The following is a 15,129-nucleotide window of genomic DNA, read 5'->3' as shown; positions in this document are numbered from 1 at the left end:
GGTAACGTGTTATACATTTTTGGATTTTCTTTTCGTAATCGATAAATATTAATTGCAACCACTGTACGTAATGATAACGGTGCGAAATAAATAGCTAGGAAAAATTACAGAAAAACGTTTCAGGTAGAAACTTTCGAGCTCAACGTGCCCGTTGTTTCTTTTTCAAGTTTACTATTCCACTCCCACGCGCGACGATGTTTTCATGTATTCGCGGCGGCCAATGCGAGTCCAACTCGTTTCGCATTACCCGTTTTAAGAGCCGCGATGTTTATAAACTGATTTCACGTAATTCCCTTCCATAATAATCGGTGACGTTCACGTTGAAATTATCATCAATGTTAATCCACTTTCATCGGACACCTAAAGCAAAAAAGCTGCTATCGTGACTATAATTACTGCTGTTTATTCCGCCTGCTTGTACCAACGATGCAAAACAGTCGGAGGTGGAGATCCAATGTTTAATTTCTGATTCCCCGGAACAGCTGAAATTATAGTCGCGTGTTACCATTACATTACTAATCAATTACATAAACTCGAAGCAACGAGATTCGGTCCAGAAATTACAATCACGCGGCACTGTTCGATCAAACTCGCATAATTGAATTTTACTATTTGCTGATCCGAATTTAACACGTCGAACGCCGCACGATTTCATAGACCAAAATACACAAAATGGAAAAAATCTAGCTGAACATCACCACATTAGGTAGCATTATTTATAATACAAAAATATTTCTAATCGTCGTTCAATCGAGTGAATTACAGTAATTCGATTTGTTCGGGGGTCACCGGTGACCCCCATGGCAGTCAACGTGTTAATGACAAATGGAAAATCGTTCTACTCGGAGATGTTTCTGCGCGTGGAAATATAGAATATTCTTATTTTACAGGCAAACGATGCGATGAATAAACATGATACCAATATGCGTTACATAATTCGTTCCTCGTGTAAAGAACGTTAAGTAAAATACACGTGCCGCGTTACATTGAACGGGATTGTTTTGAAATATTTCCCCCCTCGTCGGAACGTTGTTTTCAGTCTGTCGGGACAGCTCATCTATCGCAGACCCATCCAGGTCAGTTATTTACGAAAACAGCGAGAATCCTCGAAATGACTCGTTTCTCACTGTCACTCACCCGGCCGGATCGGTTCAGGTAAAATGTTTACTTCCGCGAGCGTCCGGTCTCCCGCTAAGTAATCAGGTAATATGTTTACCATTTACGGAACCGAATGCATTCCAACGCATCGGTGTCAATGAATTATGACCGTGTTTACCGTGTTCCCCGCTCGGATTGATTTTCCAACCGAAAAAAAAGGTTTCGCTCGAAACAAACAATTCGACCGATGCATCCGGATGAAAAGGGAAACGATGCGATCTAGTGTAGACTGTGTAGTAACAGTCAGTTTCACGTGCACACACCTACGCGATGCAGTTACTAGATAATAGCTTAATTCATTCATGATTGTGAAATAATCGGTTTGCTTTTATTTCGAATGCACCGACAATTAATTTATTTCTATTTTCAGTATGAATCCTTTAATTGACGTATCATTTTTAATGATCGTCGACTCATTGAATAATACAACTGATGTGTTTTGAAAACTCCTAGTACCCTGTTAAGAAGAAAAAAGGATGAAAGATATGAAAACGTATTAAATGTTCTGTATTTATTCGTCGCAACATTAGATAAGGATACAAAAAGTACAACATACAAAGGACACTACGAGAGGAAGCCAAATTATCGAAGCTACGACTACGGTAGGACAAGCCGATCTTCTGTAAATAATCAACACTGACTGGTTTAACGAAAGTGTGCGCAATAGAATGGAAGCAGAAAGATTCTAGAGTAAACGGATCACGTGTGACGGTCTGTTGAATAAAATAATCGTAATTTATATTCGATTCGAACAGCCTATTCAATGAATTTATCATTTTATGCGCATTATTTACATTCTTCGGATGAAAACGACAATGTGTCTCAAAAAACACATTACTGTGTTCGAATCACTCGATTCTCGTGTATCGGCGATTGTCGTGTATTTCGATTAATTGTTCCTTCGTAACTTCCTGAAATCAGCAACAATTACGATTTAGTATAATACCGTGCGATCGAATGGAGAGATTTTTAAAAATATATTATTTACCTTCTCAAACTGGGCTCTTGGAAATTTGTCGGGGCTCGCCTACGTAAAGGTCGACCTACAGTGTTGTTACTACTTACACTGCTATTACTGCTCTCTGAATCGCTCGAGTTTCCGGACCGTTTAGGTATAGTGTTCCTATGGATAAAATAAATAGCTCGCGGTCATATATGCGCAAATAGCGTTGTACGACAAAATTAATATACGCACATTGTTTGATTGAAATCTTGGATCTCTTCGGGAGAAGGTGTTCGTGACTTAACGTCGGATTCGTCCAATTTTTGCAACACAACTTTAGCGGCACTCGGATCTTTATTCGTCGACTGATTCTTCTTATTTTTCTCCTTACTTAGTGTCTTTAACCTTGGCGTACCATCAATAAAATCAGCCGAATCTCTCAATGTCACATGCTTCACTCTTTTCCTTCGTTGCATAGAAACTGACTTTTCTTTAAACGGTGTTAGGTTGTCATTATCGTAATCGTTATTCATTAGTAAAGGTAGCTTTACCGTGGAATGATTAAACACAGTTTCATTTAGACTGTTGTTCGAAACAGATGGTATCGGACAAATTTGAGATATTTTTCGAAGCGTGGCCGTTATTTCTGGTTCTGGTTCGACTGGAGCTGCTGGTTTTAATGCTGATTCTTCTAATACGGGCAATTTTAAATCGTTTATATCAAAATTCAAATCACGTGGATGTCGCACATACATCAAGGTGAACTCATCGTCATCTTCTTCTTCCTCAACGTAACCTCGCCTATGTGTAATGAAATTTTCCAAGATTCCACTCGGTTCATTCTTAGTTTTACATTCATCTTGATTAGTATCCTTAGGAGTTGTCCTAATCAATGTAGCACAAATACGATCATCATTTATATTTTTTGGACTATTAATGGATTCATTTTCAGAATTTCCTTGTGCAACAGATTTGCAATTATTTATTTGACTTTCTTGTTCATTTAAAATAAACTGTGATTCCTCCATATATTTTTCATCGTCTGATTCATCGCTTGTATCTGCTGCTAGTTTCAAAGTTCTACACATACTATTATTGATAGAAACATTTACATTATCAGTCTTCTTCTCGTTATTTGTATAACAAGGCACAGTTTGGAAATTGTTGAATAACCAACTTGGTCCTTCAAGAGGATCTTCCCAATTTGATGCAGGATTTGGCACTGTCTTGGGATTTTCTGTTCTCTGTTCAACTTTATCGTCTAATTTGCTATCAATTTCTCCATCATTATTTTCGACGATCATATCGTTGTCATCTCTTGGAGAGTCAGATGGAGGTGTTTCTGGTACTGTAACAGCTGTTTCGGAATCGTTTTGATTTGCATCATCGCTATTTTCTTCATTGACGATTTCGTCATCATTTCCATTTTCTGTTAACTGCAAGAAAAAAGAAACTCTCACTGAATCATCACATATTTTTATGTCATGAAAAAGAAATAAATAAAAAAACACGAACCAATCGAATGTTAATGCTTTGAGAATTCTGAAGGAATTTTGATACATCATTCAGTTTTACCGTAGGGCTTCCTATATGCTCGAAATTTCCGATACTACACCGAGTACTGTTATTTCCAGAAAGTCTACCTGACTTTGGTCTTGAACGCTTTCCTGATATTCTACCAGAATGTCTGCTACTTCTTTTGCTTAATCTTCGTTCATTTTCTTCTATATACGAATAAGGTTTATGGTTATACTTATAATTTATTAAGAATGAAGGTCATATCAATGCTACATACCACTACTTCTTGGTGAACTAACAGTCAGTCTTTCTGGCATTCTACATGTACGGGCAGTGCCCTGTATATAGGTCAATACTAATAATTTAGTTACTGAAATTCTGTAATTTATATCTAAAATTGTTAAAAAATACATACATATCTCCTCTGTCTCACGGAAACAGGTACAGGAGACCTTGGACTATTTGTTTCTTGATTTCTTGGAGGTGTTACTACTTCTGGTATTATACTTAAGTTTGATGCGTTATTATTAATATGCTGCATATTTACTCTACTCAAATTAATGGTGGGTTTTGTAATAGTATGCCCGCTCACCATAGGCTTCACTACTCCTTTGGTTGGTGATTTTGTTGACATCCTCCTGTATGAATCCCTTCCTAAAATAATTTTCAATGTTTGTAAGTAGTACTAAAATAAAAGTAAAGTATTAATTATAACTCCAAAAAAAAAAACATACTTCCAGTAGAATTATAAGACATTCTTAAATTTGTGTTCATAGATGCTGTAAATTCTTGACATGTTGAAATTGTATTTGTCACATAACTAGTCATTGTAACTAACATTTTAAGCATTTCTTTAGCATTCATTAACGCATTTGTTATCACAGCCTAAAACATATATTATTATATTATGGTACCACTATTGTGTTTACAGAATATAATATTCATACTTGTATACTTACTTCGCGTTTATTACACGCTGTAGATAAATCTTGTACCTTTCCAGATAAAGCAACATTTTCTGAAAATAACAACTGACATGCTTGTTTTTCTGCGGATAATGCTTTCGCTAATGAATTGTTATTAGTCTTTAACTTTTCACATACTACAATAGAAAATATATCCCATTAGTTATTGTACATCATATATAACGAATGCAGAAGAAATTCTTGAATTAGAAAAGCTTACAAGGTATATATGATTTATATTTAAGGTAATTTCTCATGTATTGTGATCTTTTTCTGATATCTGTAGCTCTTTTTACTTTCCGATGTTTCTTTCGTATTTGAGGCATTTTCCATTTATTATATGTCCTAATAAGAAAAATAAATATGTCACCAATGGAACGCTTGGAACTATGAAAATAATTACTTAGTTATTGTTAAAACTAATAATTAATGGTTAACGTTTAAGTGCTGAAGGAATGTTATACATATTATATTATTTTACATATTAAAGCATTTATTAAGGCAAAAAGAATGTTATAGATTTAGAGATACGAAATAATCACAAAGTTATTAAAAAAAATAACAAAAATGTACAACTTTGGTGCATACCTTTTAATACGACTAGACTTCCTTTGATATTGTAATTCCAAAATACCTAGCTAAAACCCTACTTTTAAGATTCTTAGTGTAACAATGATTACTTAACCACTTTTTGATACCGTACATTCACACAACTTACATTTTATACCAAATGAAACAGAACATTTCCGCCATTGCAAAAGCATGAACTTCACAACGGCGGGTTAAAGCCATTGATTAGAATCATAGTATATTACCGTCTTGATGTTAAATTTGAAAAAAATTAAATATATAAATATAAAAAATATATCAATAAAATGCTGTACAAGTAAATTTTCGCAACACTTTTAATGAAATCGATACGATTGGAATTAATAACTTGTTGAACGTAATTTAATAAAGCATTAAAGGACATTCATTTATTCGTTTAAACAGGATAAAATCTTATTTTGGAATATGAAATATTAAAAATCACTTATTTATTTGTTTGTTAATATTGATGATATATAAGAATATTCAATAACATTTTTTCGTTCAATCAATTATATCTAGGGTGTCTGAGGTTCTAAAATGCAATTCACAGATTAAGCATATTCTGAAATTTCATAAGAACGTTATTATTTTAAAAATAAAAATAAAGTTTCATATCCTCTAAGCAAGATTACTGATTACAATATTATGTAATTTGTCGCAATGAAAAAATAAATTAAAAAGTTATCGCATTCGCAGGTATTCTTAAATCGCTAATCCCCTAGGTAGAAACATCGCTAGAAAGTATATAACACCTGCATCTGTCCACGTCAGTGTACACGATTCCTGTAACATAACCTGAAATTTCTGATCCGGTGTACAGTCTTGCCAATGATCGAGATATTGGCTTCTATGTCAGTTTTTGTATATGTACATCTTCAATTGTAAACAAGGTATTTCAGAAATTTGTTTTACACTTCATTAAATTTTCAATTCGAGTTTAATACAATAACATCAAGTATAGTAACATATGTATTATTTGTGCAGAAAATATTATATGTAACTACATGTGTGAATACTACATTGTTCATAGGATAATATTACAAAATGAATTGGACTTTGTGGCTGTTTATAATTGGATCCTTTGGCTGTAATTATGTACATGCTCAAGTTCAAAGGGTTCCACCAGGTGTATCTCCTCAACATTATCAACAAGTGAGTTTTATTTTGAAAATCAGTAAACATATGGTGACTGTTTATTAAAGCGTCATTAAAACATATAATATGTACTTTATAAGTACATAATAGAAAATATACAAATGTTACATTTAAATTATACAAATAGAATATTTTTCTTAATTATTAATTTATGACTTGTTATGCATTTTATCTGTTTTAGCATGCTCAACAAGTACATCAAATGCCACAACAAATGCCACAACAACAGGTAATAATTAGTAAATTCATGTAGTAATTTGAGAAATCAGGTTATTAACAATTATTCATCAATAATTGTAACTTACATATAATATATCACATTATGTTTTATTGCATTTAACATATGTTAAAATAAAATCTTGTACTCATGAGATTTATAATATATTCCGAAATTTATGAAGTTCCAGCAACCTCAAGTACCTATGCATCAGGTTCCTGTTCAACAAGTACCCGTACAACAACATATGCCAACTCAGCAAGGACACGGTGTACCAGTTCAACAAGGACACGCTCACGACCAACCACAGCAAATTCTTAATGCTGCCAATATAGTTCATGAAAAGGCGTATGTTCATATAATTTTATTGTATTATGGTATTGAATACTTACATCTTTTATCTGAAATGTTTTTCTTTGTACAGTCATATTGCAGAGCACATGGAAGTTCCAATAGATACTAGTAAAATGACAGAGCAGGAATTGCAGTTCCATTATTTTAAGATGCACGACGCAGATAACAATAATAAATTAGATGGTTGTGAACTTATAAAATCCTTGATTCATTGGCATGGTATGTATTTACTTATTAATACTGTTTACAATTTATTATTGTGACAATTATATATATGTAAACAATATTTTACAAGTAGAGCAAGGTAGCAAAGATGTAGGAGGTCCCAATGCTGGAGAAAAAATGTTTAAGGATGAGGAATTGGTTACATTGATAGATCCAATATTTTCTATGGACGACAGCAACAATGATGGGTACATTGATTATCCTGAATTTATACGAGCACAGAAAGCAGCTGCTGCGAGTCGTCAATAGCTGCATACAATAGAGTAACATTAAGTATAATTGAACAATATTTTTACTTCATTTTGAACAAACCTACAGTTACATTTGTAAACATCTCATAGTTTCCACTTGTTACAATATAAGTAATGGTAGAGACTATTACTTGGCATAGAATTGCAATTCTTTTTGTTCTGTTCATTTTTTTCAAATAAAAAAAATGAATAAAATTTTTTTTTTATAATTATGTGCAACATTTTCTCTTTCGCGTTATTGATATAAATTTATTTCTTATCATTCCAGTCACTATTTTTTTCTAACACATATGTTATGTGTATCTGAGAAAATAGTACTATAATATTTATAAGAAAACTAATTGTAATAACAATTAAATAAGATAATTATTAATATTTGTAATTAATGTTTGGTACGTTGATATTCACCCGTTATGCATTAAAGATATTTGATTTTTACATAAAGTTGAATTAGGTTTCTTCAATTACAATTTATTACTTTTGTGATAAAAACTTGTAATAATTAATAAAATAATAGTGTAGCTATTAATGAAATTATATAGTTTTGAAGTTTATATTCTTTTAAAAAGATTCATACTAACTTAAAAATTTAAATAAATTGTTGGTTTTGTACTACTAACAATAATTGATGTATACAATTGCAGTATTGTAAATACTTCATACATTTGCACAGTGTTTACACAATATAAATCATTTAGATTAACATAGTTACAATTACTCATAGAACATATAATCACTCAAAGCGAGTCTTGTTATACAATATTTATATCACTATAAATTAAGAAATATGAGAATGTATTTGGTATATAAAATTCAAATAATGGTTCTACTTTTAAGAACCATAAACAGGTATGTGTATTGTATCGTTGTAAAAATGATATATAAATATAGTTTTGTTACAAATTCTTAATTGTTTTTCCTTATGTAAGGCCATACAAATGATAAATGCATTCATATCTTATTAAATAATTTCAAAAAATGATTATATATCTTCTTGTATTGTCTATCTTTTAATCTGAAACTTAATATAGATTTTAAAATACCACAGTGAAGAAACGTAAATAATTCAAGCGAAAATCGATTTTATGAAACATTTTAATATTTTTTTTATGAATATATAAATTTAACAGAATATATAAATTTTATAATACATTCACAAACTTTCCATAATAATGCTTACATAACATTTATTGCACACAGATCAACACTTTTAGTAAATATCGAATACTCCCTAATATTAATTCTGAATCCAAATATTTTAATTCATATTGAATTCAAATTATTACAATAAAAGCATTTTCATTATGCTAGTTAAAATAGTATGAAAATATTACTACAATTTTTTAGCTAAATGAAATCGTACTTACTTAAAGATACATTCCATTAACTAAGTAGTCCACATCGTGAGCGTATGGTCCATGATGTCTTCCACGTCTACGAACTACTCGTAAGCGACATATTATTAATGTAGCTGTGATGGCTGTTATCGTAAGTCCCAGAGCTAACGATATAACTGCACCTCTAGGTCTTAAAACTTCATTTTCATTTGTTTGTTTTAAATGTTCTGCCATTACAGTATTTCTTCCATGCTCTCTGATATGATCTTTGATAACTATTAAATTTTTATGTTCTGTGTAGAGAAAACGCGTAAGTAAAAGAATTATAATCAAACTTTTGCTAGAGGACAATATTACTATGCACCTTTAGGTTCTGCTGTTTGAATATGACTGTGTTTTGGAGTTTCGTTTCTTAAGACACTTTGTTTATTATTATCCTGGTTCTCTTCTTTTTTATACTGAACATGTTTGACTTCTTGTTTATTCGGCTTTTTCATTTCTTTGTCTTTGATTGGTGTATCTGTTTGTTCGTGTGATACCTAAAATAATATTGCATCAATATTGTTATAATATTCGATGAAACGAAAACAAACTTACATCGCAAGGAGGTGTAGTTGTACTAACGACATTCTTCTCAATTTCAATTACCGGTTTTTGTTGTACATTTGGTAGTGGAGATGGGGAAGGAAAAATTTGAGTATTTTGCCATGGATCTCTATTTGGCGATACAAAATGTGACGTATATGGATGCCTTAAATCTAAATAGGCACCACTAGAAGAATGTTTAATATAAGTACGATTATATAAAAAATTTATTAAATTTTTTACTTATTTTTACAATATCTTACTTGTCAGTTTCTTTTTCTCCTATAACACTTGATCCCTTGTGATTGAAAATATGTGATTGATCTTCTATAAAACAGAAAGTATAGTGTATCATTTCTTTATTAATAACGTAACTATTTTTACAAATACTTACGTTCATAATTATTTTGTTCGTGAAAAGAGTTAACAGGATTGTAGGCGTCTTTATTTTGTTCATACAGGGGTTGATAATCCCATTGATAGCCTGGAGCACCAAATTCTTTATGTCCTTGAGGTACTTCCACTTGTTGTGCCGGATACAAAAGTGGCTGCTGTTGTGGTATGATTTGGTGAGCTATATTATGTAGTTCCCATGGTTTAGGATTAACTTCTGGAACACGAGCGTACAGTGGTGCAAGAGATTTATGTTGATCCACCATTTGTTGATATTTTATAATATCAATGGGTAAAAGCTGTTGAGGTGGTTGAGGCCTTTGCATCAAAGGGGGAGGTATAGTTGGTTTTTCTGTGGGACATACAAGATCTGGTGCTGCTTCGTCAGATCCATCTGCACATTGCGGAATGCCATCGCACACATTATATACTGCTATACAATCTCCAGATGTTTGACATTCGTATTGATTGCGGCTACAAGCTATTACATACAACAATAAGTCATCATTCTTCTTTTTATTATCATTAAATAATTTTTTTAATTAATATATACCTTGTTTAATTGGTGGAGGTGTAGTAAATGATAATTTTGGTGTTATGGTTGGAATTAATTTTATGGATGGTTCCGTAAAGGAATATTCTACTGGCGCTGGATCTGCTAATTTTCTGCTCATATAAAAGTTGATCAAATCAATGTATATATTAAAAATATTAATATAATCATTACTCACCTGAGAGATTTTAACTCATGCTCTTGTTGTGAAATTCGAATTTCCTCTTCTAGTTGTACATTACTTTGTGTGTTATAGTTAGTACGCATTGCACTACTATAATTAGCATGACTGGTAAATTTACATTTAAAATCATGTAATGGCCCACATTGAAAAAGGTAACAACTTCCAGGTTTCTATGTTACATGTAAACAATTCATTATTAGTTGAATATAAATAATTAAGGAATCAGTATCATACAAAATAATGTTTATTTCACGTTTAACATACGATTTGAATGATTTTATACTAGTTTTATAATACATATAAACTGTCATAAGAAAATAATTGTATTAAATAGGTAGGCAGTGTAAAAAATTGTATTTACCTTTTCTTCAAAAATAAATACATCGCAACCTTCTGTATCACAGCAAAACTTTAGACATTCTTCTCTTGATTCAACATCGTCCTCATTTAAATACTTAGCACCCATTTCACGAGATTCATGCGTTCGAATTATTTTATCTTTGTGAATATCAAAAGTGTCGAGGCACATTGGATAATTGTTTCTAACACCAATTCGTTTTTCATTTTTTTTAGTTAATGTTTCACCGGTCACACAATAAAATATTGTAAAAAAATGGAAAAAGATTCGCAAAGCTCTGTAAAACATCATCTTCTACGATTTACGAAAAAGGCGCGCATGCGTTTCCGAGTTCCGTGGTTAATCAATAACTTCCGATATATTATCTTATTAAGCGATGCATCATCGAAAACAATATAAAATTGAATATAAATTTCTCTAAGAACTATACCTTTGAATATTAAAAAAAGAGTAATAAGTACTTTACAAATCAATTAATAACAATATTGTTGCACCTTAGTTTGTAACTAAAATATATAATAACATATAACAAAAACATTAGTCTTACAAAATCTTTAAGTTATTAAATTGTCTACAATGTTATTTATATTTTTACATACATAATATTGAATATAATTATATAATATTATTATATTAAGTAAGATGTATAAATGAAAAAAGATCGAAACACACAAATGATAATTTATACTATTTATTTCTTTAATATATTAACTAGAATTTTGTATACATTTTGTAGCCTAAGTACAATAACAACATAATCTACTGATTCATATAATCATTATGTCTATTGATAAAACTTTTTATTTCGTTTTATGGAATGGTTCTGTGTTTAGATATGTAACATTTTTACAATATTTTTCAGTTTCTCGATTTTTATGAAAATTTAAATAGTTCTGACATATTCATAATTTTGCTTCTATATAAGTTTAAACAATTATGTAATTTATAATACAATTATTTTATGTTCTGTAACACTACAAAATTTAAATTTCCAAACTTTTCATAATAAGTCAGATCTATTAGTAATATTACAATTGAGAACATGTTACAGATCTAAAACTTTTTTGCAACTTAGTGTATTACATGTCACACAATTATTCTATATTATTCCCACACAGTGTATAAAATTAGGAGAACTATATAAATTATTTACTTATTTCAAAATCATGGAACTAACAACCATTTTAAAAATCAATATTTTTGATGGAATGAACAACTATAAACTTTGTAAAAATGTACAATTGCACCCAATTCATTATACAGATGTGCCCCATTTGTATGGTGCTATCTCACTTGTGTCTAATGTGCAGTATGAAATATAAGATTAAAAATATAAAAAGCTATAAATTAAAGTCCAACAATTAGAATATTATAAGGACAATTGCATCATCTTTTACAAACAGATGGACATTATATCGATATATGAAAATTTTAACATTACATATAAGTAATTTGATACATAACTAAAAGAAATTTCTGTAATTAAAGTTTGTATAAATAGTTTAAACAAAACACTGATTCAACTTTTTTATATTTTCCCATCTCTAGATTTCCTTATACGTTATGCTACAAAGCTAAATTTTCAAATGTAATGTTGATAAAAGAAACACTTCTTTTTAATTATTTAAATCAGTGCTATCTTATATTAATTTATATTAATGGAAGTCAACAAGTGAATTCATTAAAAATCCATTGTTTATCTAAAAGAATTGTATGTTGCATATGATTTGATTTCTCAAGAATATACTCATTTTCTATGCTTATATGATAATTACATTATATTCAAATAAATGAACTTAAATGTCCAAACATAAGTATTATGATATTGGATGATGAAATGTTATACATGCAATTTTGTTGCATTTCTATTAAATAGTATCATGTATCCACTCCAGAAATATTATAAAATTCTTAAGTCTCCTTTACAACTCAGTACATATGTCGCCAAATACAATCCTTTATCGCATAGCTATCAATATTTGTAAAAAAAACTTTTCGATTTTTCCGTTTACAAAATATACATGTGATGTAGTTTTATATTGTGTTAAATGTACATTCACAATATTATGCACATTTGAAGTTGAAACGTATATAAATTCCTTACAATTTAGGCACATAGAACACACAATGATATCATAAAACTTGTGCATAACTAAGTTTCAATTATGAGAAAATCTTTTATTGTACATTATGATCATTTGGATGCACCTATTAATATGATCCTCACATTACAATTGTAAATTTATAGAGAGGTACTTGTATTTCCATTGAATACACTGTACATTTGCGATTACATATTCTCATAATTGTAATGTACATTACACACATCTTATTTAAGATCATTAGGAATACACACTAGAATAGAGTGCGTATAAATACATAGCTTTGTTTAATACTATATATATATTTATATATATATAACATGATACGACAAATACTGTTAGGTGTATTTTAAGGCACTCGTGCAAATAAAATATGAAATTGATAAAACAAACATATGAAACAAAACATTAAGTCGAATAACAATTGATAGACTTATATATACTTCATCTATTTGGTTGAATTTCATGATAAACTATATATTTTATTCCAATGAAGTAAATCGATATAACTTTATTCTTTGGAATGTAAATTAAAAAACAGAAAACTATGAAATGATTGTCCATGTACTATGTTGACCCTGTACTAACACTTACTTTTTAGCCTCTTAACAAGGAATAAATCTATACCACTTTTCTTCCTATAGCTAGGAACTTATTCTTATTCTAAGAACATTTCCTATTCCTAATATGTATATATTAATATAATGATAAGGAAAATAGTGAACAAATAGTTAAAACAATTTAAGACTTCATTATTATATAAACAGTAACTCATTAGGCACATTTCAATATTTTGAATAAAATAGAAACAAGAGATAAGGGAGTGAACATGTATCTTTGCATAATAGAAACTTTTTAACGAGCTATGAGATATTAAGCCAATTAATGTTTTCTTTACAAAACAAAACTGATATTTTCTATAAATAAAATTGTACTTATATTAAAAAAATGTAAGTCTGTAAACTCATAATTCTTTAAATGTATGTACACAAATAGATGTATATATGTGACTATTTCAATATTTCTAAAACACAATCTGTATATTTTTAAACTACCTTGATATGTAAATAGTAGAATTTGATTCAGAATCATAGTAACTAAAATAACCTAAGTGAAATATATATGTTTTGAACGATTAAAACATAACTGAATAATTTAATATATTTTTATTGCAGTTTCCCATTATATCAGATAAGGTCACAACATCTCATAGCTCATTGATTTGTATTATAACGTAAAATATAGGTATCCTTTACAGTAATTACTCCCACTTAAAATATTTATATATATATATATAATTTTATACAAATATAACTGTATATATTTTTGTAGGTCTATTTAACATTGCAAGAGTACATAGCATTTTTAAAACAATAGTAATAATAAATAAACAAATATACATACATATATATATACATACATTCCCAAAGAAAAAGATAGTGCACACATGCTATCTTCAATTTCTCGCATTATTTTACTTATTATTTTTACTAAGAGAATTTGTTGAAGAAAAGTCAATAAAAGTTATGTTTACATATGAGTAGATGGTAGTTTTTATGTATCATTTGCACCTTCCCTATGCCATAATTATAATGCGAGAAATGAAAGACAGCACACGTGTGCTGTCTTTTCCTTAGGAGTGTAAATATATACATATATATATATGCATGTATATATATATGCATCATATACATAAGTCTTTTCACAGTGTAAATTAGAATTCATAACGAGCACATTTATGGATTATAATATTCATAACTTTATTTGTACAAATAAAAGACTGATAGTCTTCGAAAACTATAAATAATCTACTATGTACTTTGTAGCTAAAATCTTTGGCTAAATACCTAACTACTCAAAATAACGTTTTTTCAAGTAACTTTTAACGATTAACATCATTCAACAACGCATTTTTGCAAAGTTCGTAGATGTTAATTTTCTGTAGTAGTACTTATACAATGAACATGTATAATTTAATTGAGATTAAAAATATTATATAATTGTATTTTTTTGCAATTTATAGTACTTTTCGTTAGAGGTACTTACATCATTTGTTCCACTATAGGCGATCACAGAGAACATACGTACGCAGCCATAATAATTTGCAGTGACTTCTTCCTATTATTCTATCGTTTTAAGATCTTGTATAGGTTCAACATAGTTTGCCACATCCTAAAATATTCAAATAATAAGAGAAATGTCTGAAATTAATATGTCATTTATAGACTGTGAAGACAAAC

General features: G+C 29.7%; 4 protein-coding genes across 9 annotated transcripts in view; 1 reads left to right on the top strand and 3 right to left on the bottom strand.

The window, feature by feature from the left end:
• Positions 1–1,654: 1,654 nt before the first annotated feature.
• On the bottom strand, positions 1,655–5,534 carry LOC116429396 (uncharacterized). Of its 2 annotated transcripts, none has more exons than XM_076366338.1 (10): positions 5,303–5,534; positions 4,805–4,929; positions 4,579–4,721; positions 4,354–4,504; positions 4,035–4,273; positions 3,897–3,957; positions 3,617–3,825; positions 2,354–3,537; positions 2,147–2,281; positions 1,655–2,069 (listed from the first exon to the last, which is right to left on the bottom strand). In XM_076366338.1, the coding sequence occupies exons 1-10, from the start codon at positions 5,374–5,376 to the stop codon at positions 2,048–2,050; spliced, it is 2,343 nt and encodes a 780-aa protein (XP_076222453.1). In that variant the 5' UTR covers positions 5,377–5,534; the 3' UTR covers positions 1,655–2,047. The 2 variants fall into 2 exon arrangements, with proteins under 2 accessions (XP_076222453.1, XP_076222454.1); XM_076366339.1 differs by having other exon boundaries at positions 5,173–5,524.
• Positions 5,535–5,897: 363 nt separating this feature from the next.
• On the top strand, positions 5,898–7,586 carry LOC116429395 (lymphotoxin beta receptor inhibitor). 3 transcript variants are annotated; one of them, XM_031982324.2, is made up of 6 exons: positions 5,898–6,065; positions 6,206–6,327; positions 6,512–6,559; positions 6,732–6,895; positions 6,972–7,120; positions 7,200–7,586. In XM_031982324.2, exons 2-6 carry the CDS (start codon positions 6,220–6,222, stop codon positions 7,373–7,375), a joined length of 645 nt encoding a protein of 214 aa, XP_031838184.1. In that variant the 5' UTR covers positions 5,898–6,065; positions 6,206–6,219; the 3' UTR covers positions 7,376–7,586. The 3 variants fall into 3 exon arrangements, with proteins under 3 accessions (XP_031838184.1, XP_031838182.1, XP_031838183.1); XM_031982322.2 differs by having other exon boundaries at positions 7,197–7,586; XM_031982323.2 differs by having other exon boundaries at positions 5,904–6,065; positions 6,160–6,327; positions 7,197–7,586.
• LOC116429393 (uncharacterized) lies at positions 7,401–11,130 on the bottom strand. Of its 2 annotated transcripts, none has more exons than XM_076366340.1 (9): positions 10,791–11,130; positions 10,424–10,599; positions 10,246–10,358; positions 9,694–10,173; positions 9,563–9,623; positions 9,312–9,486; positions 9,079–9,253; positions 8,745–9,007; positions 7,401–8,398 (listed from the first exon to the last, which is right to left on the bottom strand). In XM_076366340.1, exons 1-8 carry the CDS (start codon positions 11,076–11,078, stop codon positions 8,745–8,747), a joined length of 1,731 nt encoding a protein of 576 aa, XP_076222455.1. In that variant the 5' UTR covers positions 11,079–11,130; the 3' UTR covers positions 7,401–8,398. The 2 variants fall into 2 exon arrangements, with proteins under 2 accessions (XP_076222455.1, XP_031838178.1); XM_031982318.2 differs by having other exon boundaries at positions 9,563–9,626; positions 10,791–11,129.
• A 338-nt stretch (positions 11,131–11,468) lies between these two features.
• LOC116429385 (uncharacterized) overlaps positions 11,469–15,129 on the bottom strand; it is a 15,019-nt gene continuing 11,358 nt past the window's right edge. For both annotated transcript variants that reach the window (XM_031982296.2, XM_031982297.2), the window contains exon 4: positions 11,469–15,061. In XM_031982296.2, the coding sequence (XP_031838156.1) occupies positions 15,011–15,061 (51 nt within the window). In that variant the 3' untranslated portion in view covers positions 11,469–15,010. The remainder of the gene's footprint in view (positions 15,062–15,129) is intronic.

This window comes from Nomia melanderi, chromosome 3 (assembly GCF_051020985.1).
Source record: "Nomia melanderi isolate GNS246 chromosome 3, iyNomMela1, whole genome shotgun sequence".
Lineage (NCBI taxonomy): Eukaryota > Metazoa > Arthropoda > Insecta > Hymenoptera > Halictidae > Nomia > Nomia melanderi.
The sequence above is the reverse complement of the archived record's forward strand: the minus strand, read 5'-3'. Positions and strand labels throughout refer to the sequence as shown.

What these genes read in the sequence shown, in the direction of transcription:
- LOC116429395 (XM_031982322.2), top strand. Translation starts at nt 6,220, where the DNA reads ATGAATTGGACTTTGTGGCTGTTTATAATTGGATCCTTTGGCTGTAAT. An exon ending in AACAAATGCCACAACAACAG is followed by an intron (nt 6,560 to 6,731) that starts GTAATAATTAGT and finishes AAATTTATGAAG; the next exon opens with TTCCAGCAACCTCAAGTACC. An exon ending in ATCCTTGATTCATTGGCATG is followed by an intron (nt 7,121 to 7,196) that starts GTATGTATTTAC and finishes ATATTTTACAAG; the next exon opens with TAGAGCAAGGTAGCAAAGAT.
- LOC116429393 (XM_031982318.2), bottom strand. Translation starts at nt 11,078, where the DNA reads ATGATGTTTTACAGAGCTTTGCGAATCTTTTTCCATTTTTTTACAATA. An exon ending in CATGAGTTAAAATCTCTCAG is followed by an intron (nt 10,359 to 10,423) that starts GTGAGTAATGAT and finishes TTATATGAGCAG; the next exon opens with AAAATTAGCAGATCCAGCGC. An exon ending in CGAACAAAATAATTATGAAC is followed by an intron (nt 9,627 to 9,693) that starts GTAAGTATTTGT and finishes TCTGTTTTATAG; the next exon opens with AAGATCAATCACATATTTTC.
- LOC116429396 (XM_076366338.1), bottom strand. Translation starts at nt 5,376, where the DNA reads ATGGCTTTAACCCGCCGTTGTGAAGTTCATGCTTTTGCAATGGCGGAA. An exon ending in AAAGCATTAACATTCGATTG is followed by an intron (nt 3,538 to 3,616) that starts GTTCGTGTTTTT and finishes TTTTTCTTGCAG; the next exon opens with TTAACAGAAAATGGAAATGA. An exon ending in CAAGAGCCCAGTTTGAGAAG is followed by an intron (nt 2,070 to 2,146) that starts GTAAATAATATA and finishes TGCTGATTTCAG; the next exon opens with GAAGTTACGAAGGAACAATT.